Below are 27,774 nucleotides of genomic sequence, written 5' to 3'. Positions count from 1 at the left end.
TTTGCAGTTCAAAGTTCACGACAATGTTTAGACCATTTAAACAAGCAGAACATGAGGGTCTAGGGATCAGTTATTCGGCTCTTTAAAGGGATGTTATTGACGTGAACGAGAGAAGAGCAGTTACTTGGACGTTAAGAGCAGTAGGTCGGCGGGGCCTCGGGTGACAGGCGCCAGGTGAGCAACATTGATAATCAGTGGTTTAGTTTGTAGCCTGAAGACGAGAAACACCGTGCTAATTTAAAATCCCCTTTCCGCCACACGGTAAAGTGAACGTTTTTTTCAAACATTTAACAAATAGCATCAGAAACATGGTATTTTCATTAGTATACGTAAGATATACTGTTTGTAAATATAGATAATATAATATAGAATTTTCAAATTGCCATACCGTCAACATTTCAAACGTATGCCAACGTTTAATGTGTAGGCCTACTTATTAAGAAACCTTTTATCTGGTTTCTAACGTCATCGACGATGCTTGCCAGATCCTATGGACAGTCTCTTGATCGAGGTGAAAAATAACCAACGTATTTCACATAGGCTAGATAAGGCCTACTTTATATTCAAATTCACATGTTTTCTATAACCATCGATTTAAACTGAAAATCGGGGATGTTATTGCTGTTGACAAGTTTACCCACATCGAGGAGTAGGCTACTATCGTGTGTGTGTGTGTGTGTGTGTGTGTGTGTGTGTGTGTGTGTGTGTGTGTGTGTGTGTGTGTGTGTGTGTGTGTGTGTGTGTGTGTGTGTGTGTGTGTGTGTGTTTTTGAAGAGCAACAGGATACATGGCAATATGGATGTAACTCCCAGCTATATTTATGACAGGGGTCTAACGCCTTGTTATTGTAATTTAGCTCTTGAGAAGCCATGTGCTGCCTGTCTGGTTTGGATCGCATTTATTTCGTTTTTTCATTTGTTTACTTAGGATACACATGATTTTTCCTAAGAACAAGACATGGCACCCTAAATGTGCAATCACTATTACATTATTATAAATCTATATCACTATTCATCAGTAGAGACCGCTAGTGTGTGTGTGTGTGTGTGTGTGTGTGTGTGTGTGTGTGTGTGTGTGTGTGTGTGTGTGTGTGTGTGTGTGTGTGTGTGTGTGTGTGTGTGTGTGTGTGTGTGTGTGGCCGAGGGGCTTTGCAAATAGAGTGTTGTGGTTTAACTGTGATGTCTGAGACATTTACTAAAAAGGAAACTGATGTACTCTCTGCATCTGTGGACATCGGACTTTCAAGACAAAAATATTGCACTGTGATGGGAAAGTGTTATCCTGAAAACTGTTATTTATATTTTCAAGAGCTATTGTTGTTGGATATTTTAGATGTATTTTATAAATAACCCTAAATCTATATTAGCATAGTCTACACTAGGCTTTCAAATGTTGACCCTTGTTGGATTATGATTTTATATAGGCCTAGACAAATGGTATAAATATGACCCAGCTACCGCCATAAGTGGTGTTGATGGTAAATACATTAAATACAGCGTGTCTTTTTTAGCTTAGTTGACAAGGCCAGGGCAAGGTTGAGTTGTGTGTCTCCAGTCTGAAGAAGACCCCTTTAGACCATACAGAGTGGTCGTCTATTTAGGTTTGGAGGGCGGCTGCTTCCGTCCAACTCTGTTCTACAGTGTGATTTTATTATGGTTGTTATGTTCAAAACAAGTCCTCAAACCGTATTTCTTGGCTTGTTATAAAGGCTAACATTGGAATGTTTTAGGCTACACGTTGGAGAATAATGGTCCAATAGAATGCCTACAAGGTGTTATTGGACTCTACAACTGTGATTTCAAGTTGTTCTTATGGTTGTGGGAAAGGAATTAGTTCAGTTGTTTGTCACTGATTGACATCCTGTCACATGTAAAGATAAGTCAGCGTGGTAGGAATTAGTCAGAAATAGCAAAGGTCAAAGGGTCTTGTCTTCTGTTCTAACCTTTCATGTAAAGTCAGGGTCATCTATACGTCTGTGTGCAACCCAAGCAGCTTAAGTCCCGAGTAACAACTTGCTTCAAGGAATACCTATTCTACATATTTTATTTTCCTTTTATTATTGTACCACTGTTGTTATGGCTACCGACGTCACCAAGACACTATTCAGATTACAATTTCTCGTTTTACATTTTACATGTTGGCCACGATGCTACATTCCTTCCCCCAAAGGCTGCCTGAGCCATTCTTGTATAAAGAGGTACTCCGGCTGCTTAGCAACAGTGAATGCCGCTTCAGCCTGGCAGCCCTGTCGGCCACTCCTACCCTCCAGTATTAAGTTCGGCAGGGATAAGGTATCATACCCTCTCTCTCTCTCTCTCTCTCGCCCTCCCGAGCTATACTAAGGAGTGGAGTATTGCAACACAGTCCTTGGCTGATAGTGGAGGTTCCTGCCATTATGTATTCGTGCCAGGGAAGTTGGCAGACCCTCAGGCTTCACTGAATGCTGGATTACACTGTGTTAGTTCAGGGAGGGAAGTTTGCCTGCACATGGATGACCCACAGCTAGGCTGGGTTTTCTCTGATGCGCGACTGTGACTTGAGTGCAGGGAGGGAGGGAGTGAGCGAGGGAGGGAGGGAGTGAGCAAGCAAGCAAGCAAGCAAGCAAGCGAAGGAGGGAGGGAGGGAGGGAGGGAGGGAGTGTAGCCTGGGGGGAGGCTGTAGTTGTCTATCTGATGCAGCGATCACACACCAGTGCCTGCCCAGAGCAACATAGCTGGCCGGCTGAATTTAGTGCTGTGGGAAGGAAAGCAGTAATGGGATTGAACCTGCACTATCGTACTGATGCTAGAATGGTTTCATGCTGCAGATGGATCGGCCAAAGCTTTAGCTTTGTTGACTGTATCGGTGACGACTGGGGCAATCATGGAGATATTCTAAGTTGATTTGTAAGTTGTAAAATATTCATTGTTTGTATTTCTTTGACCATCAATACTGTCATTTTAAATGCTGTGATTGTGAATGTTTGTGAACGGCATGCTTGCATGATTAACAGCAATTGTCAATGTTGGTTATGTTGTGATTGTGCTTTTCCAGAGGCACTCTAGACTGTAAGCAGAGAAGGCTCTTGAGTGAATATACGTTGACAGTACAGGGGCCTGAGAGGAATGACTAACCATTTTCAAAGCGAGCAAGAGATGCATGGTGTGAGGCCAATGTTTTATTACATTCTTAAATGATCCCTGCAAATGCTTGGTCTGAAATGGATCCAGGCTTCTGTCTTGAGTTCCTTTTTCAGGTTGATGGGTGTGTTGCAGTCCGGTCTGTTTGACAAACAAATCATTCATTCAAGAGTTGGACTTTTGGACTGGGATCAGTTGACTTGTCTTGATTCACTTTTCCAATAAAGTTCTAAAAAATTATATATTTTTATGATGACTAATAATCATGGCACGCCCCATTTCATTATTCTGAGATGTCAAATTATTTCACTGGTTAATAGACCTTACTATATATGGACCTTGTTGATGAACTTTATACAGCGAGCCAATAACTTAATATTATAATATTTTCCTGTAGGTCATACAAATTAGCCTAAAATGTAGGCTAATGCAGGGATAAACCTTTACTCAATATAGCTAATGCATATGGGAGTGTTTAACCCTCGAGGGTCCAACTTTCTCAACTTTGAGGTTGTACTGGAAACGTACTTCTCTATGAATGCAGCCTTTACAGACCTTTACAACTACACTAAAGTAAAGGAGATTTATTCATCATAGAGATATATATATATATATATATATTTTTTTTTTTTTTCTGGGTTGAATTCGGCCTGAGAACGTTGGTTACTAGACCTTCCTTCCCTATGACCAGTACCCCTTCTCCATCAAACATATCCAGTTGACCATTTGTACATTTTAATTTTAACTATGATCTACATCGAGAACTTGAGGTCTTTCTATCTACCAACTAATTGCCGCGTAGTATGATGCATCCGGATAACTTCTTTATACTTTAGATCTGTGTCCAAAGTAAAGCCCTCATCAAGTCTCGCATAACTAATGGCTGCCACTGAGCTAGGGGCCACATCTGGTTGCCAATGTCTTATTGAGAAGAAGGTCTGCCGTCCAGTACTATCCTGATCTTTTTTGACAGCTAAATAATACATTATTCAGTGGTCAAAACATCCACTATTGGCCGGCTCATCATTGCATTTATTACCATTGCCGATTAGTCAAACAAGGAACTTGAATGGCAAATGTACCCTTTTTTCTTTTTCAGCTGCTGGTCCACACGTAAAAAATATTGAAATTTGTGATCGTTACCTGACTGCTCCACAATGTCCAACGAGATATTTGGCATGTCTGCGGACCACATGGGAAATATGAACGGCTCTTTATTCTGTGGAGTTCTGCCGCTGGCCAGTGGATATCATAACAACTCTACAGCATCCCCTGAAACCACCACCCCTTGTTCTTCCACGAGTCCGAGTCACCTGGGTGACCTCGATGGCAACAGCTCCCCTGATGACTACCTGCTCTCTTGTTGTGAACCGGACTCCCATGTTGACTCCCCATGTCCGAAACCAAACAGGCTTTCCGAAGTCAGAATGAACCTGCACAAGGCATGTTTCACCCCCCCTGTCAATGGCCTTGTAAACGCTTCGAACCAATCCATAAGTCTGATGGGCAGCACAGAGATGTCCTTGCTAGAGGGAAACTACTTTTATAAGAACTCTGGAGATGGTGGCGATGACCCGAGGGCGCTGACGTCTCCAGAGTCCACGGAGGGGCCCAGGCCATTAGGGTCACGTCAGGCCTCCCGTAGGTGTTCTTCTGAAAACAACTGCTGTTCTCTTAGTTCTGGGGAGTTTGTGATGAGGAGCAACAGCTTCAATTTGGAAGAGGAGCAGCTCCCTGTGTTAACGTCCCAGGAAGAGTTGTTTATGTCACCTTTAGCTCTACTGCAAGATGAATCTCCGGGGCTCCAGGATAAGAAATATATGGAGGGATTCACAGTGGAGGAGACTAATTCTGCATACAGTGATATGATGAAGTGGCATCTTGCGGAGAAAGAAGAATTTAACACTGCCAACCTACATGTGACTCTCCCAATTGAGATGAAATTGGATTTTCTGAGTACATTGCTGAGTGACTCTGTAAATTCAGAGGCTGACCAAGAGGCCCCACCTTCAGCTGAAGCTAGTGCAGGGGTAGGGAAGCCCTCCAATTTAAATGCAACATTTGTTGCATCACAACAAATGAATTGTACTACCTTTGTGGATCCAACAGCAGCGGGGCATGATTCTGCTCCCAAGGCTCAGACATCAACCCCACTGCTGAACCTTGGAAACAGCTTAAGCCTCTTGTCCTTTTCCGGCTCTTCCTTTTCTGGGAGCACGGATAGTCCGGCATTATGCCCTCCTCAAGGACTGCACATTCCTCCAACACTTAAACCACAGCGGGTTGCTAGACTGTCATCGATCCCGGGCAAGGCTGTAAAAACAGACATAAGAACTTTTCCCAAACCAGACTATAGTGGTGTTAAATCAAAGATAACGACCCGATTATCACATCAGCTAGCCACACCTGCAAAGGCATTGCTGCCCAAGTCATCAAAAATGAATGGATGCGCAAAGCCATCTCAGGTGAATCTGAAAGCACTTAACAAAGTTGCCACTGCTAAACTGCCTCATACCGCTGCTGGCCCGTCTCAGACAACGGCATCTATTGGGGTTCCAAAAGAAGAGTACGCAGTGACGGGAGATATGCAGAAAACGTTTAGTCAGTCCGACGGAGAAGATGTGTCTGCTGCTAATCCATCTCAGCACGTTCCTCTGAGCATTAGTGAGGATGCAGAGGGAGTGTCTAAAGGATCACTGCGTAACTCTCTTGGTACAGGAAATGAGGATGCTGCATCAGCACTCAGTGCGGAGCTCAGCCCTTGTTCGGTGCAGGCAGCCTCGGGCCAAGAAGTAACGTGCCCTCCGAAACGGCCGTCTTTCAACGTAACCTTCTGCTCCTCGCTCCCGTTGCAAACGCCGGACAAACATGGCGATCCTAAACCATCGATTAAAGTGTCCGACAGAAACGGGGTCGGGTCAGGCTCTCCTCTAGCCAGAAGGCAGTCGGTGGATAGTTCTACGTCCCAACACAAGGTCACCAGGGAGAAAAGAAGGACCAGTAGCGCCTCGGTTTTCAACCTAAGCAGCGCTACCCAAACTTCTGCCTCGCCCAGATCACGGAACCTGAGCAACAAGCAGGATGAAGAGGCTGGAGTTGAGATGGAGACTCCTGAGGGAACCAGCAGAGAGTTTAGGAAGATCAGCCTAGTGGTGAGTAGACACTGTTGATACGAGGCCTCGCTGCATCTTATTACTAATAAAATGGCACTGCACGGATGTTCAGTAGTGAATTGCTGCGCATGGAGTTGACTTTTTGTCCTTTTTTACTGTTCTTAGCGTGGTCAAGCTCACCGCGTTTGTTTATTTCTATGAATGGGATCGTATTAACAAAGGCCTCTTTTGGCAGGCAGAGTCACCAACGTCTAAGGTGGCAGACGCATCGGGTTCCACATGTGACCAAAGTAAGAGCGGACCTGGAGGCCGTCCGTCACCCAGACAATCTCGAGTGCTCTCGGCGTCTCGCGCTACCGCCCTGAGTCCTGGCTCCAGACCACTGCCCGTGTCCTGTAGACAGCGGCAGCAAGGGACATCGGGAGCCGTCCAAAGGGCCACTGACTTGCTGCAGCTCAAGCAGAGAAACCCTACCGGTAAGAACTATCAACAGTGTTAAGTCTCCTGTTAATAGTAACTTATCAAGCTTGGGTCACATTAACGACTCTATAAACACTCTGACGGTGACAAATTATGTTTAGCATTCAAAGTGAACCTTGTGTGTAGGCCGAGGTTAAACCCTATGGGTCATTTCATGTTGTTTCCGTTATGCTAATCCAGTGAGCCCAGTGTAATGGCTCAAGATTTACAGAGCATGTGGAGAGAAACATCCGAGAGGAAGCCTCTAGCCTTACATTAATTGTTTTTTTTTAATCGGTGTCTGTGTGTGTGGCTTTCGGAGCTAGGTAATGTAAAACAGGAGTCATACTTCATATGGCTCTTGTATAAGTATCCTAAATCTGAAAGTTTATACAATTATAGTTCCCATTCATCTAAGGGAACATATTCCCTTAAAATGTATTCACCTTTACCAGTACAATGCGCAATACAAACTGTCTAAGAATTAAAAATATTCAAAGAAGTGTGGTGAGTTCCATAGTTCAACTTGCAATGTGGCATCTTCTCCAGTAGAGGGGTATCTACAGCAGTGTCATGTTCTTAATGAACTGTCGGTGTGCAATAACAACAACAACAACCATGGAGGTATCTGTCCTCTCAGTCCTGGTTTCACGCCAAGTTTTTGTGATATCACCGTCCTCTGCCCTGCCGCTCCTCTCGGTAATTTGAGGAAAGGAGCACCACGGCAAGGAAAGTGTGGGGGGGGGGGGGGGCCCTCTTCCTCTGAAGGGAAGCCAGCGGGGCTAATGGAAAAAGCAGAAAGGGAGGAAAGGGAGGTTTTGGAGCTCACCACTGTTGGTTAACTCGCTGAACATGATGTTTGAGAAGTGCCCGAGAAAGACCCATCGCAGTACTGCCGTGAAGCTGCAGTCATGGCTTGCACTGAGACGCACTTCATGGGGATACTGTTGTTTTGGCTGAAACTTTAAGGCGTTACTACGTGACACATTTTCAAATGTTGGCTGTGATAAAGACCATGGGTAAGTGTTATCTGCTCTCTTTCGGTGAACTTGTTTTCAAACTAAACATTAACTTGGGGTGTTTATTTTGGGATTTCCCTCTTTTATTTTCTGCTCTAAATTTGACCAATTTCTGGATCTTAATTTGAAATAGTGTTATTCAATGGGCCTTTGATGCACAGGGAAGAGGTCAAGTCTGGGACCATTCAGGGACGTAACTGCATTAAAACTCATCCATGTACTGACAATAAGTTCAGGTCAGTGCATTATCATTTTAATGTTTCCCTCCCAGCTCATCCAAAGGCACTCGCCACCGACAAGCCTACAATGGGAGCCCCAAACACCAGAACAAAGCCTGCGACTAATGGAGTCCGGCCGCCCCATACCACCGGTCGTCCCCCGCCCGCCACTCCCGCCCACGCTCCGGTCTCCAAAGTGCCACCGTCGAAGACCCCCGGCAGGGGCACAGTGCTCAAAGCTGGTGATCTGTCTGACAGGAGCAGGAGCACAACGGGTGAGCCTGACCGGAACATGAATGTGACCCTACGATGTAATGCCTGATCATGAATCCATGTAAACAGGGTTGGTGAGATCCCAATGTTATCCAGGGTCACACTGCAGGGTTTCTCAGTGGCTTTATTTGGGCCACATCTGGCCACGGAGGGGACGGGCTGCAGTGTACACGCTGACCCACATTTTGGAGCTTGTGAGTGGGCTGGGTAGTGAATGGTTGTTAATCCCCCACAGGCAAATCTGCCTTGGATTTGACTCTGTTGGCAAGATGGAAAGACTTTCCCATCCTGATGCCATCATTTAAACTTCTGGTTATTCCTGTTTTCATTTAGTTTTTTCAAACGAAGCAATGCCTGACTACACTGGATTTCAGTGATGCTGCGAAGGAGCGTTCCCTAGGCTTCAACTAGACATGGGTGCTGATTCAAAATGGAGTGAAACTATAATGGACTAGCAATATTGACTTCTCGGGGAACTATATTGACTGCTCCATATATTGCAACACACGCAATGCTTGCATTGCAAAAGTGGAATGCATTAGAAGGCTGATCATATAAAGGTACTCATCAGTAATGGTAGCAAATTGATGTTGAATTCACACGTGTTCCTTTTATTCCTGGAACTGCTTCAATTGTTTTTAGTGTTGGTCTGCTTTGGTAGCTGAGGCAGGATTCAGGATTGTCATCAAACGTTTTATTTCAGTATTCCGTTTCTGAACTGTGGCTAAAATGAGCAGAACAGACTGGTGATTCCCTGACTGGTGCTCTCCTGAGTGGTATCCCACTATAAAGGGAAGGAGCCGTATTAGACGTACTCAACAGCTTGCAGCTCTCTGATTGGCTGGCAGCTTCTGTACAGACCGGGGTCCCCCCCGTGTGTGGTTGTCCGGGAAACCAGTGCTCTTCCACTCCAGTTACCTCAAAGCACTGCCTGGAGGGCAGACTACATATACAGCACTAACATCCACTCAAAGATCATGCTCTTTTGCCAGTCTTTGTTTTCCCTATCTTGAACCTCCGATGGCTGGTCACACCGGTCCCCGTAGCTGCACGTGGACAGAGTTTCCGGTGGACATTTTGACCAACTCTTCTTTGATTTCCCGAAGCACCGTCGGCTCTAACTGTGATCTTACTCTGTTGACGTGTCTGCTCATTGGATCTTATCGCTTCGGTATCATCCCTTTGTTGGCCGTGTTCAACAGCAAGGATGGAAACCGTCTCTGCAGAAGTGAGCATCGCTGGAGTTTGAGTATGAATGCATGGAGAGGGGCAACTCTTTGTTTTCCATACCTTGACCTTTTTATAAACCTTATGCCACCTTATTCCCCATATTGTTTAAAAAATCTGTGAAATCCTTTCCTTTAGTCTTTCAGTTTATTTGTTCCCTTATTTGTTAAAAATGTTAGAATCCATGCTAAATAGCAATCCAAAATCGACATTAGATGAGAAATTGCTAGTGAGTATTCTTCCAGGAATCATGCGATCCATCTCTCCTGTGAGATAACTGGCAGTAATTAACCAGTGTCTTCCCTCCATCTGTTAATCTGTTTCTGCAGTCGCTCCGCTGAGATCCAGCTCATTCAGAACAGTTGGGCTGAAAAACAGACTGCTTGCAAAGCCACCAGGGGACCCTGAACCAAGTAAGATGACCAACACCTCTGAATCTATCCCAGCCCTGTTTTTTTTGGCATGGTTCATATTTGTGTTGCTCGATATTGTTTCAGATGAGATCATTCTCACAATGTGATGTCTTGCTCCATTTAGTGAACTGTTTTAAGTTATATGTTCAATAACTTTGTGTTCATACCGGAATGTAGAGTAAATTGGATATCCCTGATTCAATGTCGTAAAGATCTCACTGAGAAATGTTCCTGTTACAATACGACTAAAGTGGTTGCAATGCAATTTAACCATTTTTTATGTAATTATTTATGTATTCCTGATTAACCTTGATTCAATTACCCTGTGCTTTTATCAGCTTTTAACCTTTTACCTACAGTTTTCCATCACATTGTCTCTCTCTCTCCAACCCTTTTTCAGTTCAATACTTATTTTCAGACCTAAACACAGACACTCCACAACGTGTCAGTGTAATGCGTTATAATACGTCTCAAGCAGTCAACCCTCATCTCTTATGTGGATTTTCTGTTTTTTAAAGCTTTGGCCCCATCATGCAAGAGTGCTGCCTCCAGCAAGCCTGGATTGGCCCGCAAACTCGTCTGTCCTCCGAGACGCAGCATCTCCTCCAGAATTGCTCAGCTGGCCTCAAGTTTACCTGGTGAGTAGTTGGCCTTTCTTCTCAGTTCCACATCGTATTGACTTCTCTCAAGTCTTAGCATGGCAGTGTGTCTTTAGGTTCTCTCATGGTTACTTTGTCAATGAAAACGAAACCTATGACCTGTCTTGGCTCTATCTATAAGCATGCAATGCTTCTCAGCCAAATAAACCTTGTGACGCTTTACTGAATTTAATTTAGTTTGCAGATCCTGAGGGTGCATGCTTTATTAAGGTTGACCAGGTCTATTTGTCCCTTGATGGGAACCTGATCTAATCTTTTTCTTTGCTTGTTTGACCATTTACTTTTTTTGTTTTCTTAGTAAGCTGATTGTTGGCTTGTGATATTTCTATAATATAAATGCCATTTTTGGCTACTACTTTTTGAATTGTATCTCGCATAATGAATTGGTTTTATCTGTAAAAGATGTGCATATGTTAACTTGCATCCTCCATGATGTAATACAAATGTGTTGTTTTCCCAAGCAACTAACTGCAAACCCTGCCCCACTAAAATCTGTCAGTAATCGCTGAACGAATCGGTCAACGCAAATCCAAAGTTGTGTGATGTTTGAGCGCATGGCGGGTCTGCGGTCAAAACAAGAGGTGATGACATTGGAGCTGCGGCAACAAAATACTACATCAGCTCATCTGTCGCCACGTTGCTGGGAGGAATTCATCATCCCCTGCTTCTACTCTTCCACTCTGCTGGTGATGAGAAAACACACCAATCAGAGCAGCATTAGGCAGGCCTCTGCAGCTCTCATTGGCTCTGGCACATGCTGTTGACCCCCTTCCCCCCCTTGCATGTTTTCCCAATGTCATACCCAACCCAACCCCCCCCCTCCTGCTGGTGCTCTCCTAGCTGCCAGCATCCAGGCTCTGGTGCAGCACCGCCATCGCTGGCTTTACGCGATGCTGTTCGGTGTTGCTACGGGAGCTGCATGTGCTTGACTGAAGCCTGGCTTCATATAGAGGATTAGGGGAGGGTTCTAGTGCTTTGCTCTTGTCTCATCTGCCGAGGGCTGTTGCCATTGGCAATATTGCCAAGCTGCAATCCACTCAACTCTTCATCTGCCAAGACACCCAGCGGGGCATTTACTGTTTGTTGGGTGGGAAAGATGCCATTCTGAACTGAAGGAATATACTCTTTTTTTTATCTCTCTCTCTCTCTCTCCCTCCCTCTCTCGTGTCTTTGGTCTAGCCGCTACTACAATTTGATGTTTTTACGCTCCATCGCTTCTACTCTCACTCGTGCACTCCCCCTCCCGCGCGCTCTCTCGCACCCTCTCACTTGGTCCGCCTCGGTTCTGTCACCTGAGGCAAAGGACATCGGAGCACACTGCTATGTGGTCGGGAGCCCGTGTTAACGCTCCACATCTGAATACAGGCGTCCATCTTTGACCCCGATTTTCCTTTTGGATTAACTCTTTTTTTTTTTTTCCAAGCCGTCTTATAATTCTTGAGAAATGTTATGGACTCCCAAACTCTCGCTGTCAAACATCCACGTGCGTTTGACGGCCAAAGGTCTGCTCCGGAACCTCCAGCTGCTCTCAGGATGCCGGAGGACGGCTGTGGTCTTCCAGACAGGTCCGTTTGGTGTAAATCCACCGGATTTAGAGCGGCACAACTGTGGTCCGATATCTGCCCATAGGGTCGGTTTATCTGCACATTCTGCTGCTTCGAAGCGCACGTTAATCCAGCGGGTGCCTCGCACATAGCCGTCTCATTAGTGGGGTGTGAAATCTATTTTTAGTACGGCTGTTTACTACTCTGCCAGGCAGTACAGGTTCATCTTTCACACCTTAACCAGTCTTGGATATCGAGGTTTAAGAGGTAAATAGAATTGCCAATATAATTTTTCCTAAACCCTTCAGAATATCATCGTTCATTTATTGTTGTAACTGACATTTGCATTGATTAATACCTTTTTTAAATCAAATTTTCCTCTTGAACGGCACTCTGTCCGGGAACGTGATGTAAGCTATTTTTGTCTTCAGTCACTAAGGTCAGGCATGGGAAACTTGTTGTTGATTGTTGACTGTAGGGTGGCAATTAATTCTGATGGTAGCCCCATTTTGAACTCTTTTCCCTTGCCAAATATGGCAGTGTTCTTACTCACTGTTCTTATCCAGTAAATATAGGTCAAAGCTTCTTCACGACTGTTAAAATGTGGTGTTATTGCTTTTTAAAAAATAGGAAATGTTATCCTATGAAAAATATTAGGACCACAAGAGGATTCTCAAATGAGATCATAATTTGGTTTTATATCGATTTTTCTTTTTTACAATAGTTCCTTTTGAAATGCTCAGAAATAAGACTATTTCAATGTTATCATTACCTACTGTTTTTGAATAATTATCATGCATTTGTTATGCCTTCCCTAGCACTTTTGCTTTGTGACCAAATGTCTGTGTGTTTGGCTACATTTAGATCTGCACTTGGTGAAACAAAGGCAGGCTTCACAACAAGTGTCTGATTGTCGACAGCTATCATGCATGGTGCCATTGAGTGACGTCTCCTAGAACAATAAATAAACAAATAGAGGAATCTAGTTCTCACTGGATAAGTATAGATTGTTCAAAACCTAATTATTGAATCATTAGGAAGTTGAGGTTTGACATTTAAAATACTGTGCTGGTATCAAATATATAGTATCGTTTTGGGTAAGTTTGAAGTTGAGTTCTCATATTTCAATTTTAAATGATAGATTTATTTAGGTATAACTAAACCTGCATTATCACAAATGAAGTAACTACGAAAGGCATGGGAAAACCGAAAAGGCATCGATATCTTTTTTCTGGGTACAATTTGATTCCATGGCTATGCCCTTGTGTGATCTGATATGTGATGGGAATTCTGGAACCCTTTGAAACAAACTAGAGGTTATAAAATAAACAAAGAAAACAACATGCTAATTTGTTGCAGTCTTTGGATTTAGTGGTGTCTGGAGAAACATGTTGGTTGGATAATTGCTCTCACTTCCTTCGTTTCTACAAAAGGTTGTTCAATACAACCATATCATTCCCAACCATTTCAGCAATATATAGACTTTGACAACATGGTGGAAATATAGGTGACGGGATGTCTCCAAATAGGGTTTCTTTTTTTAGACTCATTCTGAATTATTTAGCAACAGGAAATAAATATGGCTTTCAAGAAAGGAACTGTTGCATAATGTCTAAGGTTAAGAATAGAGACTGGTGCATGTCCCCTTAAAATGAACAATAAATGATGGCTGTTCTTTTTTGCGGTTAATGTGTTGCAACAATATTACATAGTCCTCAGAAAGCACTTATATGTACCACATCCAATTCATAAAGCCATTCAGTTCGGTAGAATGTCCAGCAGATGGCATCCTGCTACAGATAAACATATTTGCCTTGTCGCATTTGACCTTGAAGAATGTTTTGCATTTTAACTGAAGATTATAAATGTAATCCCAAAATGGTAAATAATAAATCATTTAGTGAAGGCTTTAACCGTGACCATAGAAATAATATATATGATTTTGCTATTACAATTTTAACTAGAAAATTGGCAGTGTACTTTAGTATTATTGCACAATACCAAAGTTTCCATTTTCTTCCACCTGACTTTTACTTTCGGTTATCTCGGCCACTGTTCAATTGAGCACTTGCTAATGTTTATCTTAAGGGCTGGTTCTGTCTATATCTCCAAGCCAAAGTAAACTCTGCATAGTTTTTAGGAAATAATTAATTGCCCTAGAGGCGTTGCTTGAGCCGGATCTTTCCCAGGGTTGACTCAGGATGAGGCAAGACTGCATGTACATGGAGGATTAGTCATGTTTGTTGTTTATTTGTTTTTTGTTCGTTTTTTTACTGTGGCCCACGAGCCTGTTCCTCCATTCCCTCCAATTCTTTGCTCGGAATGAAGTTGTTGTTGTCATGCCTTGGCCAAGCCTCCATCCACAGAGCTGCCCTCTCTGCCAGTTTGGGGATACAGGGTTCTCCTCCCTTTGGGAATTGCTTTTCTAACTAAAGAAAGTGAATTATTGTTTATTTATTATTTATCATCTTTTGAGTAGCATATCCCTATACCCCCTGCATATCTATATAGAGTTAGATGGATATCCAATTTCTATCGGTATCTCTATCAGTATTTCTAATTCCAACCATAATTCTGTATATCTAAATCCAGTGTATAGTGGATCTGGAAGGGTGCTGTGCTCACCTCATTAAAAATGGTATTTCTGCTCTGTCTATGCTTGTCCTCCCTGTCACATGATGTAACGCAACTCTCATCCCAATATCTTAGCCACGCCAAAAGTGTCCAATATTGATTTACGGTTTAGTTGAGTCTTCCTAGATTTACATATTTTCCCTTTTCTGCAAAGCTGCTCGTGTGTGTGTGTGTGTGTGTGTGTGTGTGTGTGTGTGTGTGTGTGTGTGTGTGTGTGTGTGTGTGTGTGTGTGTGTGTGTGTGTGTGTGTGCCTTGTTTATTAGGAGGATTGATGTGGCCATTACGCGGGCAATGTTGTATTTATATCGTTGATGTAACTCAAAGCTACTGTGGCATGGCCTTGCTAAAATTAGCAGTCTTCAGTGAGCGCACCATCCACTGACAAGAATACATCAGAAGATGGGGACCTAATCGACTTTACTAGGACGATATTTCAAAGTCTGTGCCGCTGGTGACGTCCAGTAGTCTACTCTTCCGTCTTGACTGAATCACTCGCACAACAGCCACCAAGCCCGTATATCAGAGCCCGGCTAAGCCTGTAGGTTTCTCTGTTTCAGCCGCTCCGTTTGGCCTCCTCCTACCATGGTGGTCATGGACGCTGAGCTGTTGATTATGAACGTTGTTGCAAACCTGAACGCTCGTTCTTTTACAGCGGAGAAGAGCAGAGCCAAGGCCAGCTCTCGACAACAGCAGCAGCCCCAGCAGAGGGTGCCCGCCAAGGCCCCGAGTGCGGGAGGCAGAGTCCCGGCGCCCGCTGAGGCCGGGGGGGACGAGCAGAGCAAGAGGAAGGACCACGTTCTCCAGAGGCTCAGGGAGCTCCTGGCCGCTGGGAACCGCAAGTTTGAGGCCATCGCAGTCGTCCTGCAGTGGACGCTCGCTGAGGTACGGCCTATCAATGTGTTGTTGATTTGTTTGAGTTGGAAAACACATAGTGTGTCCAGCGAGGTTGTTTGACTGATTTACAAGGAGATGGATAGCTATACAGACATCTTGAAGGTTGACTCTAAGAGGCCGTTCTTGTTTGTCCTTTGAGCTCCTGTACCGGAGGTTGAGATTGTATTCCTGTAGTCGAGTCTACATGTATTAACATTACAGACCTCCTGACTAGTGCAATGACTGTTGAAGGATTCATCCAAACATAAAGTTTATGAAAATCCATTTATATGGAAGAATATACAGCATAAAGATTTTGTATGGATTCCAAGCTGGCTGTTTGCTTTGGATTAGTTTGAGGTCGTCACATGTGATAAGCCTCAGGGACTGAATGCCCTCTAAGCGATTAATCGTCCCGCAATGCATTGCAAACTGGTATTGCAAACTCCCTCCCCTAAAGATTAAACGCCAATCTCCCTTATGTTGGCATAGCAGAATCAACATTGACTGCTGTTATATCAAAGTAGCAGGGCAACAATGCATTATAAATTTGCCATCTATTCCTGATTTAATGTTTTGCGCAATAATTTTGTTCCTTCAGAAACACTCATTACTAAGTCCAGGATTTCATGTTTTACTCAACACATTTTCCCATTTAGGAACACACATAAGCCTTGGCTAAATACTGCATTAACAACGCTAATTGATTATGTACGGTTATAATCATGTGGCCAATTATTTCATTGTACTGTTCCTAAAACAAAGTCGAGCACCAAGTCTCTGCTCCTGCATTTCATTAGAGCAGTTTCTCCCAAGTTATTTTCTTGGATATTTGATGTGACCTTGAATCGGAGAGGGACCACCCTGTTTCTGTTAAGGGGAATGTTAGGACTACAGGTGTTTCATACACAACTGGTGTCCTACACAGCCCAGAGCAATTGGTTTTGGGAACATGTGGGAGTGCTATTTTAAGAGGGAAAATAACAATCACGTGGCCCTTATTACATTCAGAGCGCTTTTTTCAAGGAGATGATTGAATCACCCCTGCTCCCGGAAGTTGTGTTGCGATTTGAAGATTCTCCCGCTTGCAGAGCTGTGTGCTGATGATAATGTTAATCACCCGATGTGATTTTTCTCCGGCATGTTTTCCGTGTCATTGAAAATGTATACACAATGTATACACAAGATTCATTTTGTGAGGTTTTTAGAACCAAAAATGTTTGTTTGGAAATTGAATGGACACCTTGGTCCTACCACTTGCCTCGCTTGTATGCTTTCAGATGTACATTACCAGCTGATATCTTTTTAACAGCGAGTTGTCATTTGAATTTAGAATTTGAAAAGGGGGTTAAATGTCCATCATCACATATGATGCTATAGTGTGGCAGTGGGGCTTGCTGTACCGTCCTCCCAGCCTGCTGGAACCGGCCCTCTGTTGTTCTACTAATATCTCTTTCCCTTGGACCTTATCAGACAGAGCTGCCTATCAGGCCTCTGACACACACCAGACCTTCAGGGTAGAGGCCACGTGTGGCAGCTCCACTGGAAGATTTCCTACAGAGCTGTTCATGAAAACAACATTTTATTTACCGTTTCCTCATTGAAATTGTATACATTTGATTTGAAATGACGGGGACCTATATATCATACTCATGGTGTGAGGTCATCTTAAGTCCTGACTAATGTCAGTTATTGGCTCGGATTGATGGGTCGATCGACCAATGGTCCGGTAGGTCAGTGATGGAGTAGTGCTCGGCAGCTCCTGGCTCCTAGTTGACGCGTGTGTGTGTGTGTGTGTGTGTGTGTGTGTGTGTGTGTGTGTGTGTGTGTGTGTGTGTGTGTGTGTGTGTGTGTGTGTGTGTGTGTGTGTGTGTGTGTGTGTGTGTGTGTGTGTGTGTGTGTGTGTGTGTGGCGCCTGTCTCTCTGGCACACCATGTTCAGGCCACCTCCTCCTCAAATACATTCCCCCGTACTTGAGACGGACACATGTTGTCACCAAATGCCCGAACGGGGCCCGTGTGCTCCCAACCCCGGGGGGCTTCAACACACAACAGACCCTCTTCAGCGGGACGCGAGGCCGCCCGGCGAGACATCGCGTTGTGTATCTCAGACATGGCGAGCACTGGAATCCAGTGGCCACTCGCACACAATACCAAGAATAGGCGTGTGCAGCTTGCCCACGGGGGTGTGAGAATGTCCCAGCTGTTGACTTGATATGGTTTGGAGCCACTGCCCAGCCCCGAGCCAGGGCCCAGTGTGTGCGTGCTGCTGCTTCTCATCACCTGTTTGTGCAACGTCTGTCAGCGCACCACATTTACAATGACCATAATACTCCTTAGTGGTGGGGAGGAGGTGAAGGGCTTTATTGCTGTGCCTCACTCAATAGCAATATACACATTAGTATTCATCGTGCGCGCGTGTTGATATGCACCAGGTTTTCCTTGTGCACATTTCTAGACGGCGTATCTCTAGAGGAATGCTCGTTGAACCGGGGAATGGCGCGTCATTGATCGCAGGGTACTATAAAGAGTCATCGGACACCCCCACTGGTCAACATGTGCCCCGGTACCTCTGGGAGCAGGCAGGCTCTCTTTGCACGGCGCTGGTGATTCCTATGCACGCACTGCGTTGGGCGGGGGGGGGGGGGGGGGTTGCCTCTGTGGATAATCCAACCCCAATAAAGTAACCAGATCGTGGGTAAATTGAGCCCTGAGCAGGGAGACATGGTGGTGTAGGGTTACATGTATGATGGAAAAAAAAAAAACGTCTCAAGGGTTAGGTAGGCTGTATGTGTGTGCTGCTGGTTCAGTAAAAATGGTTCCATCATGTCTTGGCACCGCGTGACGGGTCGTTATTGAATTGAACAACTACAGCTTTATGTAAACATAAAATCATCGGCCTGCTCCCAAGACTCAGAATCTGAAGTGTTTTCTCAGATGGAGACCTTGTAAAGGAAAGGCCCCTCCGGCGGCAAGATGTGCTGCTACGCTACAGAGGAGGGAGATGCCATGATTTAGCGTGCAGTGGTTGGGTCGTGGGGGGATGGTACAGATGAACGTGCTCCGTTTCGTTCCCTGGGGAAGGTCACTGCTCGCTGCATGTCCTGCTCCATCACCCTAATGTCAGAACCCCCCCTCTTAAAAAAAACGTATCCGCTGGGCTCCACTCTGCCCGTCGTCGCGGCTACCTCCTCTTCTTAAAGGGACGTCAGCTGAGCTCTCGCTAGGCGGTCTGGGAGGCAGGCAGCAGCCTGCCCCTTTATTACGCACACTACGGTAGCAGCTCCCTGCACTCTCTCCCTCCCCACAGCCAATAGAGCGGCTGTGGTGAGTCGTGCCTCAGATATAGCCGGAGCCGCCTCAGAGGAGGTGTGTGCGTGTGTGTGTGTGTGTGTGTGTGTGTGTGTTTGTGTGGAGGTGGTGCGTCCACCTGGACTGCTGCTGTGTCCTGGCTTTATTGGGGTTTCCTCGGCCGGGGGCGGGGGGGGCACTTCTGGTACTCCGAGACCCAGGACTGAGGCTGGACCATGGGCTGTTCCGGCAGCCGAGCGTGCCTTAATGCTCCCTGCGACGCACAGAGGGTAACTCACTTGTCTTCTCCATTGTGATGATGGGCGCTCTGATGGCATAGACCGGGACCGTGACGGAGAAACCTGTATTTTGTGTTGTTGTGAAAGTTTGATTAGTCATGTGGCTTTACTGGCATGCGGCTGGTGACTCCACTCTATGGCTGTGTGGTGTTTACCTCGATCAGGGCTTCTGCAGGCTGAATGCTCTGAGGCATGATGTGTGTGTTTTGACTCAGAGTTGACAGTAGGAATAGTATTGAACTTAAGAAGGGGGGTCGGGGCCACCTTGTGTTTGCTGGTTCATCTATACGTCAGGCGTGTGTTGTGAGGGCCGCGGTTTCAATGCTGGCTTCTCTAAATTTCACCATGACTCACGTTTGCGTTGTAGAGGAAAGACCAACACCAGGCAGTGAAGCTTGTGAAGTCGTTCAGGGTTGTGAGTCATCAATTTGACCCCAAAATAAATTATATTCTTAATACCACTATTGGATGTGTAGGTCATTTTATGGCAGGATTTTGTTTTACTATGCAATGCATTCTTTGGGACTACAGGTTAAAAAATAATGGTTGGTTAAGTGTGTATGTGACTAAGAATGTGTCGTCGTCGTCGTCGTCGTCCCCCCCCCCCCCCCCTCCCCTCCCATCCCATCCCATCCCCAGAGAGATGAGGCAGTGAGGAGGCGGCAGGAGCTGTCCCAGGAGCTGGTTAACCTGCAAGGAGAACTGGGTAAGACATGCGCACACACACGCACGCACGCATGCACACACATATGGAGCGCACACACACATAGAGAGAGCACACACACATAAGGGAGAGCACACACACATAGGGAGAGCACACACACATAGGGAGAGCACACACGCATAGGGAGAGCACACACACATAGGGAGAGCACACACACATAGGGAGAGCACACACACATAGGGAGAGCACACACACATAGAGAGAGCACACACACATAGGGAGAGCACACACACATAGGGAGAGCACACACACATAGGGAGAGCACACACACATAGGGAGAGCACACACACATAGGGAGAGCACACACACATAGGGAGAGCACACACACACAGGGAGAGCACACACACATAGGGAGAGCACACACACATAGAGAGAGCACACACACATAGAGAGAGCACACACACATAGGGAGAGCACACACACATAGGGAGAGCACACACACAAAGGGAGAGCACACACGCATAGAGAGAGCACACACATAGAGAGCCCTGATGTTGATTTGTGTTCAGTTGGCAGCGGAGGGCTGAAACTATGTGGGTCTGTTGCCAGTCATTTCTTCTTGGTGTTTTCAGCAGTCTGTTGAACTTATTGAATCTATCACAACAAATATACACTTCGATTTATGACTCATCATGCAGTAAATGCATCTTTTGTTTGATGTATTCATCTTCTATTGCTGTTTTATATTTTGGTTTAAGGGATTGGGATTACTTGGAAAAGAAATGTTGTGTTGACACTAGTGTTTGGGTGTATTATATACAATTACAATAGGGGAAAATTGCCATTTATTTCCACAAAGAATCAATTAGAAAAGATAAAACCCCTAACAGGGGAACGATGGCAGTAGGAACCATGAGCATTCTTTGCCCTATCATTACCTTCTCTCTACTTCCTCCCCCTGGCTTAGCCCCCTGCTCCGTGTTCGGTGGGCTTGTTTACTGTTCCCTCAAATTAGACAGTTGTCGGCCCCTTCCCCAGGAGGAGACACTTGACCTCTGACCCCAGAGAGAGAGGGGGGGGGGGTTTATCAGATGGCATGCCCTGAGCCCTAAAAGACGCTCGGATACGAGGCACACCTTTCTGTTTAGGTGTCTACAGATGTACATCTCTCTGAAGCAACCCCCCCTTCTCCGACTACCTCTCTTCCCACTCCCCTCCCGTGCCCCTCACCGGCAAAGCCACAGCCTCGGGACGCACACATGTCTACCACCCAGGCTTTGAACATGCCTGCACTTTCCTCCACTCTCCTGCTAGGAGAGTCTTTGTTGTTCCGTTTTTATGAGGATGGTCTCATTTCGCCCCCGCAGCTCCCCCGCTAGTCTTTCTGTTTATTATGGCCTTTTGGGCCGACGCTACGACAAGCCAGTGTGAGCACGCTCCATCAGAAGAAGTTACATTCACCGCCGCAACTAATTATAGTGTGCTACAACATTATCTGCTTGGGAGCCGGGCCAGCGTTAAGATACGCTACCTCTGGTGTTATTCCTGCTCGCGGTATAAATGACAGGAACACTTGTGCATATGCATTCTCTAGGCCACATACTTAACCATTCTTGCTCTCGCTCTCTCTCTCGCCCTCCCTCAAGTCCAACAGGACTGTATGTCGGGGATTAAAACCCTTTTCAGCAGTTGTGCATTTTTTTTTTCTTTCTTCCATAAGTCGAGCAAGGATTGTTGATGTGTTTAGCTTGGAAAAGGCTTCTACCGAGAAACCCCTGTTACACATGTCTGTGGAATGCTAGGCCATGAAGCAAAGCATTCCAGGTCCTTGATGGATGGTTTGGCTTCCTTGTTGGAGGCAGCGTATGCCGCTGCCGCCCTCTGCTCTCAGCTATACGAGAGTTTGACATGCCCACTCCCTCACAGGACCTTACAGAGTACGGCCCTTTATGTCTTTGAGATGGAGGGGGTCGGAGGTTAAGTTAGTGTTGGAGTCTGGGAGTGGGAGAGAGACTCGTGGTTGTGCATGTGCTGACATGGCGCTCTTCGTAATTGGTGTACTTTGAATTCTGATGCGTGGTTATCAAGTGATCGGTGTATAATCGCAGCATTTGTACAGCAACGACTAATTAAAAGTCAGTAGGGCTCCGTTTTCATTAGAGGAGTGCTGATACACTTTTGTCGTCAGTTAATGTTGGATTGTTATTAAATGATAACAAGTTTGATTTGGAAAGTTTGCCGACATTGATCTTTTGCAGAATATTGAGGGGTTCTGAGGTTGTTGATAAAACGCAGCATAATTAAACCCTACATCAAATACTTGTAGTTTAGCTCAGCTGAGCATCACACCTCAATACAAACACACACTATTCCTTTCCACTTAGGTCCCGCTTCAAAGTGTTAATCCTGTTTAAACACCAGAATCACCTGCTCTACAGAGCACGTTCTGTGCCCTCTGTTGTTGCACGCGCAGCTGTCCCTCTGATGTCATCGTTCTGATGTCATCACCTGGCCCGTGCCAGCTTGTAGAGACCTAGACCAGGCGCAGCTGCGTCCAGTGGCACGGCCCCGCCCCCTGGGGAACATGAGGGCTTTATGGAGCGTATACAAGAGGACATGTGGCGCTCGGTTATTGAGTTTCATAACGGGAGGAATCCTAATCCAGTAGCTGGTTGGTCGCAGCTGTAGAGGGCAGCCTGCACGGCTCACACACAGCCACACAGAGGAGTGTTGTTTGTTTAGATGGAACCTGGAAGAGGAGTGTTAATGACCGATCCTGGCAACAGCTGCATCTGAGGTGTTGCATTGGGCGGACGCGAATGTGTCTGGTTGGTTTGTCTTTGTTGGGAGAAAAGAAAAATAAATTGGAATCTCTTCCTGACTTTTCTGCTCTTCCACATGATGAATAGTACCCATAAATTTCGAGCACATAAACATACACCGACAGATGTTCAAATAGAGGGGATATTTATCGGCCCTCTGAGCGACTCCTCTGTTGGATTGTTCTCCAGTGTTTGCGGTCGGGTTGCTTCACACAACACAGTCCATCACACCATTTCTTCTGTTAAAGTGGTCCTGTGTTGCTCAACTGGGACACCATGGCATTAAGAGTTCCACCCCCCCCCCCCAATGCAAAGACAGTAGGCACACAGAGCTGTAAAGACACTGCGGTGAAGAAGCCAAAGTGTCCACGGTACGGCGTTCATTACAATCCTGAGCGAGAGTTAAGCAGACGGCGGTGTGTTTCTCAACATGTCCAGTGTGCTCGGCCACCTCATGCGAGCGCCTGGAGAAGGAGAAGGAGGAGGTGCGGGCTTCCCTGGCGGACGCCCTGCAGCGCCTGGAGGAGCAGCACCAGGAGGAGCTGGCCCAGCTGGAGGCCCGGCTGCAGGCCTTCTACCAGGCCGAGTGGGACAAGGTCCACCGCACCTACCAGGAGGAGGCCGACAAGTGCCGGACCCTCATGGAGCAGCAGGTCGGTCTCACTCACTCACTCACTTACTCACTCTCACTCTGCCTCTTATCACTGTCTGGTGATGGCTCCTAAAATAACACACACACGCAGCCTCCACTTAAAGTCTCCGAGCCTCCTGAGGACCTGTTGGATGGTTACTTGGCTCGATGTCAAGGCCAACCCACCGTTAAGTTGTGTGTTTTTATTTACTCGTGTTCAGAGTGTGGATGTCGGTTTGTGTGGGCCGTTGTAGAGCACTTACAATGACGTTCTTCTAGCATACAGTTCCATTTTGTTTCAAAAGTAATCTCGTGACTATTTTGAGCAAATGAGGCTGATTCATTTTAAAATCGTGGTTTTGAATAATACTCCTCTGGTAAGCGAGAAAGTGTTTCTTCGGTATTGCTGACTGTCTTCTGCAGTCAAAATAGCAATGCTCTGCTAATCCCAAACAATATAACTGTCTGCTCAGGGATCAATTAATCACCATGGCAGAAAAGTATTTTGACAAATTCCGTCGAGAGCAGTCTACGTCTGAAACCAGATGCATCCCAGAGGCCCTCTTTTGACACAACCTTGTGACTGAGGAACCTGCCTAGCCTTGACGCTCACTGATGCATTTTAGAAAATTCTTGGCTCACTGTAATATTTGCCTGAATTTCCTGCAACCTTATTCCATGCGGCGAGAATGGAAAACTACCTTCTTCTGACTCGTATTGATCTCTAGGTTCTATCCAATTTTGAACGAAAATATGCTCTTTTTAATTTTAAAGCTTGGGGACTTGAACGCAACCAATGAGGCGAATAAGTTGGAGCTCAAGGCAGACCACTTTGAACACGTGCAGGACATTAAACGACAACATGAAGATTCTCTAGAAGGTGAGCGAAGGATACCCTGCTTAAAACGTTAAGTTCCAGACATTCATTTGCTATTGTAAATTGTTATTAGCTTTACTTTTCATATGAATGAGAACTAAACGCTCAAATGTACTCGTAAAAGCCTCACAGTGTAATAATGTTTTATGCTCAAATACCATCCTTTTCCTCATAGAGCTCAGGAAAAGTCAGAGTGAGCAGCAGCAGTCTCTGCAGAAGACCCTGGAAGAGGTGGAAACCACGTTATCTGTAAGCTGCCTTGCATTTTTTGCAGTGTTATGGAACAGTTACGCAGTTTTTAACATATCAATGTATTATTTGTATAATTCGAGATTACCAATGTGTTGACTCAAATGTGGTGTATTTTCCACCCTCCTCCTCATCCTCCTCCTTCACAGGGACAGATCCAGGAGCTGACGGAGGAGAACACCACCCTCGTAGAGAAGCTCAAAGCGGAGGAGGAGCGGAGGAAACAGCTGGCGGGGAAAAGCCAGGTGCCATTGAGAACTCTGTGGCTTTGTGCATTCAGATGAATGATTGTTTGATCATTAAGATCGCAGCACACTAGAATACTATCAGCTTGTTGTATGGCTAATCAACGTTGAGCCAGAAAGATTCTAGGCCTGTTATATGTGATTTTCTAAAGCTGAAAACCAAACCTTCTTCCAAATGGTTTACACACATCTGTTTTAAGTATTTAGTGGGGAGACAAGACTGCGCAACCATGTAGGCGATACGCCTTGTAGTGTCCCAGATATAATCCCCTGGGGTTCTATGCTATCATTCAGGCCGAACCTCAACCCAAAAGATATCTCATCACAATATTTGTCTTATTTATGGAACACTGAACCGTAGCTCTGATTCTCCACATTGAGGTTGATTTTCAGTGACTGTTGTGAGCCTGCACTGCTGTCTCCTGTAATCACTTTAGAGTGGCTGTGCAGCTCGCTCTGCATCTTTCCAGGCACACTAGCGTGATTAACTACCTCAAATTACCCTGTCACTTCACATCAGATGGAAATGGACTGCAGTTAGTTAGCATGGTTGGTCCTTAATAATTAGAAACAGAACCGTTTAATTGGACAGATTTGAGGTATTTATGAATTTGTTTTACCTCTGACGTTGTTTGTGATTATTGAATGTTGAGTCTATCAACAGGCTGAGCTCCATTGCCTCCATCGACTGAACCCATCCAGTGGTTGACCGTAGTGTGGCGCCCCCTGTTGTACGGGCTGCAGATTGATTGCTCCGGGACATTTTAAAGGGCCAGGGGAAAACAGTAGGTGGGTTTATCGTGACGGAAAGCTCTGTCCCTACAGAAGGACTCCCACACGCTGTATCTGGAGCAGGAGCTGGAGAGCCTTAAGGTGGTCCTGGATATCAAGAACAAACAGCTCCACCAGCAGGAAAAGAAACTCCTGCAGATGGACACAGTGGTGAGACACAAGAGCTTCCCAGTACCGCATTCATTCAGGGTGATGTGGTTACTGTCACATTTAGTCTGCTCATGAAGAAGTATTAACAATACAATGAAATATATAGAACGACTCCGCATATTTACACAAAATGCATACAAAATAATAAAAGAATTGCACATGGTATGAAATGGTGGGTATGGAAAAGGTCGACCTTAAATTGAGGCTCTCTGCTGACGACCCATGTAACACGAGTACAGACAGGGATTATAGTGAGTGTTTATGTAGTGGTTTATATGTGTAGTCAGCGATGCTGTGTGTTTTCCCAGGTGGATAAGAGTGTGAAGCTGGACGAAAGCCTTATTAAGGTCCAGCAGGAGAATGAAGACCTCAAAGCCCGGATGGACAGGCATGCTGCTCTGTCAAGGTAAAGCAAACGATTCATTGTTCACACTTTGGTATTAACGCTTGCTTGGCAATGTTGGTGAGCTTTTGGTGTGCCTATACCTATGAAGTATGGGCATGCTAAAGATGCTGTGAAAACCTACAGCGTTACAAAATAGGATTCCATGGTTCGATACCAATTTGGCACAAACATATGATGGATGCTTTGGAGCCATCAGCTACTCTTCACTCCTAGTGGATTATTTAGCCGGCGCTTTTATCCAACGTGCCTCGACAAGAGGGAATACAGATGCAGGTCATAAAGGAGTCGCTATGGGGTCAGGCGTCGTGCTCCCTACAGATACACTGTGGACATTGGGGATAAGAGATCAGATCCACAAACCCCTTCACCACTCTCCTCCCAGCCTACACCACAGTCCTGCCCCACGTCTGTGTCTCTCCGCCTCCTTCTGAACCGTTGTTCTGCCTCCCCCTGCAGGCAGCTGTCCACAGAGCAGGCCGTGCTGCACCAGTCCCTGAAGAAGGAGTCCAAGGTGAACAAGCGTCTGTCCATGGAGAACGAGGAGCTGCTGTGGAAGCTCCACAACGGGGATCTGGGCAGCCCCCGCAGGCTGTCCCCCACCTCCCCCTCGCACGCCAACAGCTTCCAGTCTCCTCGAAGCTCCGCCCTCTTCTCCAGCCCGCCCCTCTCGCCCAGATAGCCACGCTGGGTTGGTACTCCCTCCACCACCTCCAAACCCTCACCCCTCCACCTCCCCCCCACGATCTCTCTCCCTGGGGTTCCAGGTGCCAGACGGGCTCTCCGAGCTGCCTGTAGGGTTCCACTGGAACCATGAGCCATACGAGTTGGCTCCTCAGCGATGTGATGGAGCGCTCGGACACTTCCCTGTACAGATGGAATTTTTGCCGTTTTTTGGAAAGGAGCATTGTACAGAAATGAACGCTATTGCACAGGAGCACTTGACTGAGCAGGGCCCACGTCGTTCTGTGCCTTTCTTGACCCCTCGTTGTTATGAGTCAGTAAGAGGAAATCTCAGGACTTAAATGTCACGCTACACTATTTTTGTTACTGTTTGTTTTGTGGCAGTCGCTTCGTCTTCTCGGTAACATGTTCACACAAATATGCAGACACAGACAGATGGCCGGTGAAAAAAGTTTTCACTTTCGCTCTCTCTGTAAACCAAAGGCAGGGAAATCTGCATGGCTGTGAATCCAAATATTAGTGTTGCTTATCAGGACCTGGACATATTGGTAAAAATCCATACATCTGTGTAGTCTATATATGTCATTCAAATTGTTTGATTCCCTTCATGATAATAACCACGTCCACTGCCAGAGAGCCCACAGAATACTGTGCAGGTCTCCTCCTGAACTGTCACCCCATTCAGCTGAACGGTTCACTTGGTCTCATCAGGAGGGTCTCGAGTTCAGAGGTGTGTGAACGGAAACAAGTGGCCTAATTCATCTTGATGGTTATTTTATTAGTTGTTGGGTAAAGGGACCAATCCAAGTTTGTGTTTGTGCATGTGTTTGTCACAGATCGCCCTGCTGTACCCTTTCTGCTGCAGCTTTTGAAAAGTGTCTTCACAAAGAGTTTACAAGGAGAAATTGTGTTTAAAGTGTGGAGTTAAAAGTGTGTTGACACCAAAATATGCAAATAAAGTCATGTACCTTACATTTGGCTTGGCCTTTGCTTTGGCTTTTTGTCTCAAGAAGCTGCACATTTCAGCATTTGATGTGTCGTAGATAAAATGTATTAAAGTTGATTAGTGTTGTATCTGTGTATCAACATTTAATGACTACAACTGCAACAAAGTGA

General features: G+C 45.6%; 1 protein-coding gene across 8 annotated transcripts; it reads left to right on the top strand.

Annotated features, from left to right (window-relative positions):
• Positions 1-88: 88 nt before the first annotated feature.
• Positions 89-27,637, top strand: mtus1a (microtubule associated tumor suppressor 1a). 8 transcript variants are annotated; one of them, XM_030369121.1, is made up of 15 exons: positions 89-174; positions 4,219-6,271; positions 6,468-6,708; positions 7,982-8,203; positions 9,758-9,841; positions 10,360-10,479; positions 15,332-15,561; positions 19,781-19,847; positions 23,066-23,280; positions 24,033-24,138; positions 24,311-24,384; positions 24,534-24,629; positions 25,455-25,571; positions 25,880-25,977; positions 26,434-27,637. In XM_030369121.1, exons 2-15 carry the CDS (start codon positions 4,277-4,279, stop codon positions 26,654-26,656), a joined length of 3,888 nt encoding a protein of 1,295 aa, XP_030224981.1. In that variant the 5' UTR covers positions 89-174; positions 4,219-4,276; the 3' UTR covers positions 26,657-27,637. The 8 variants fall into 8 exon arrangements, with proteins under 8 accessions (XP_030224981.1, XP_030224980.1, XP_030224985.1 ...); XM_030369120.1 differs by having other exon boundaries at positions 112-261; XM_030369119.1 differs by lacking the exon at positions 89-174 and adding an exon at positions 2,665-2,885.
• The last annotated feature ends 137 nt before the right edge of the window (positions 27,638-27,774 follow it).

This window comes from Gadus morhua, chromosome 10, assembly GCF_902167405.1.
Source record: "Gadus morhua chromosome 10, gadMor3.0, whole genome shotgun sequence".
Classification (NCBI taxonomy): domain Eukaryota; kingdom Metazoa; phylum Chordata; class Actinopteri; order Gadiformes; family Gadidae; genus Gadus; species Gadus morhua.
Note: the sequence above shows the minus strand (reverse complement) of the source record. Positions and strands in the feature narration are given on the sequence as shown.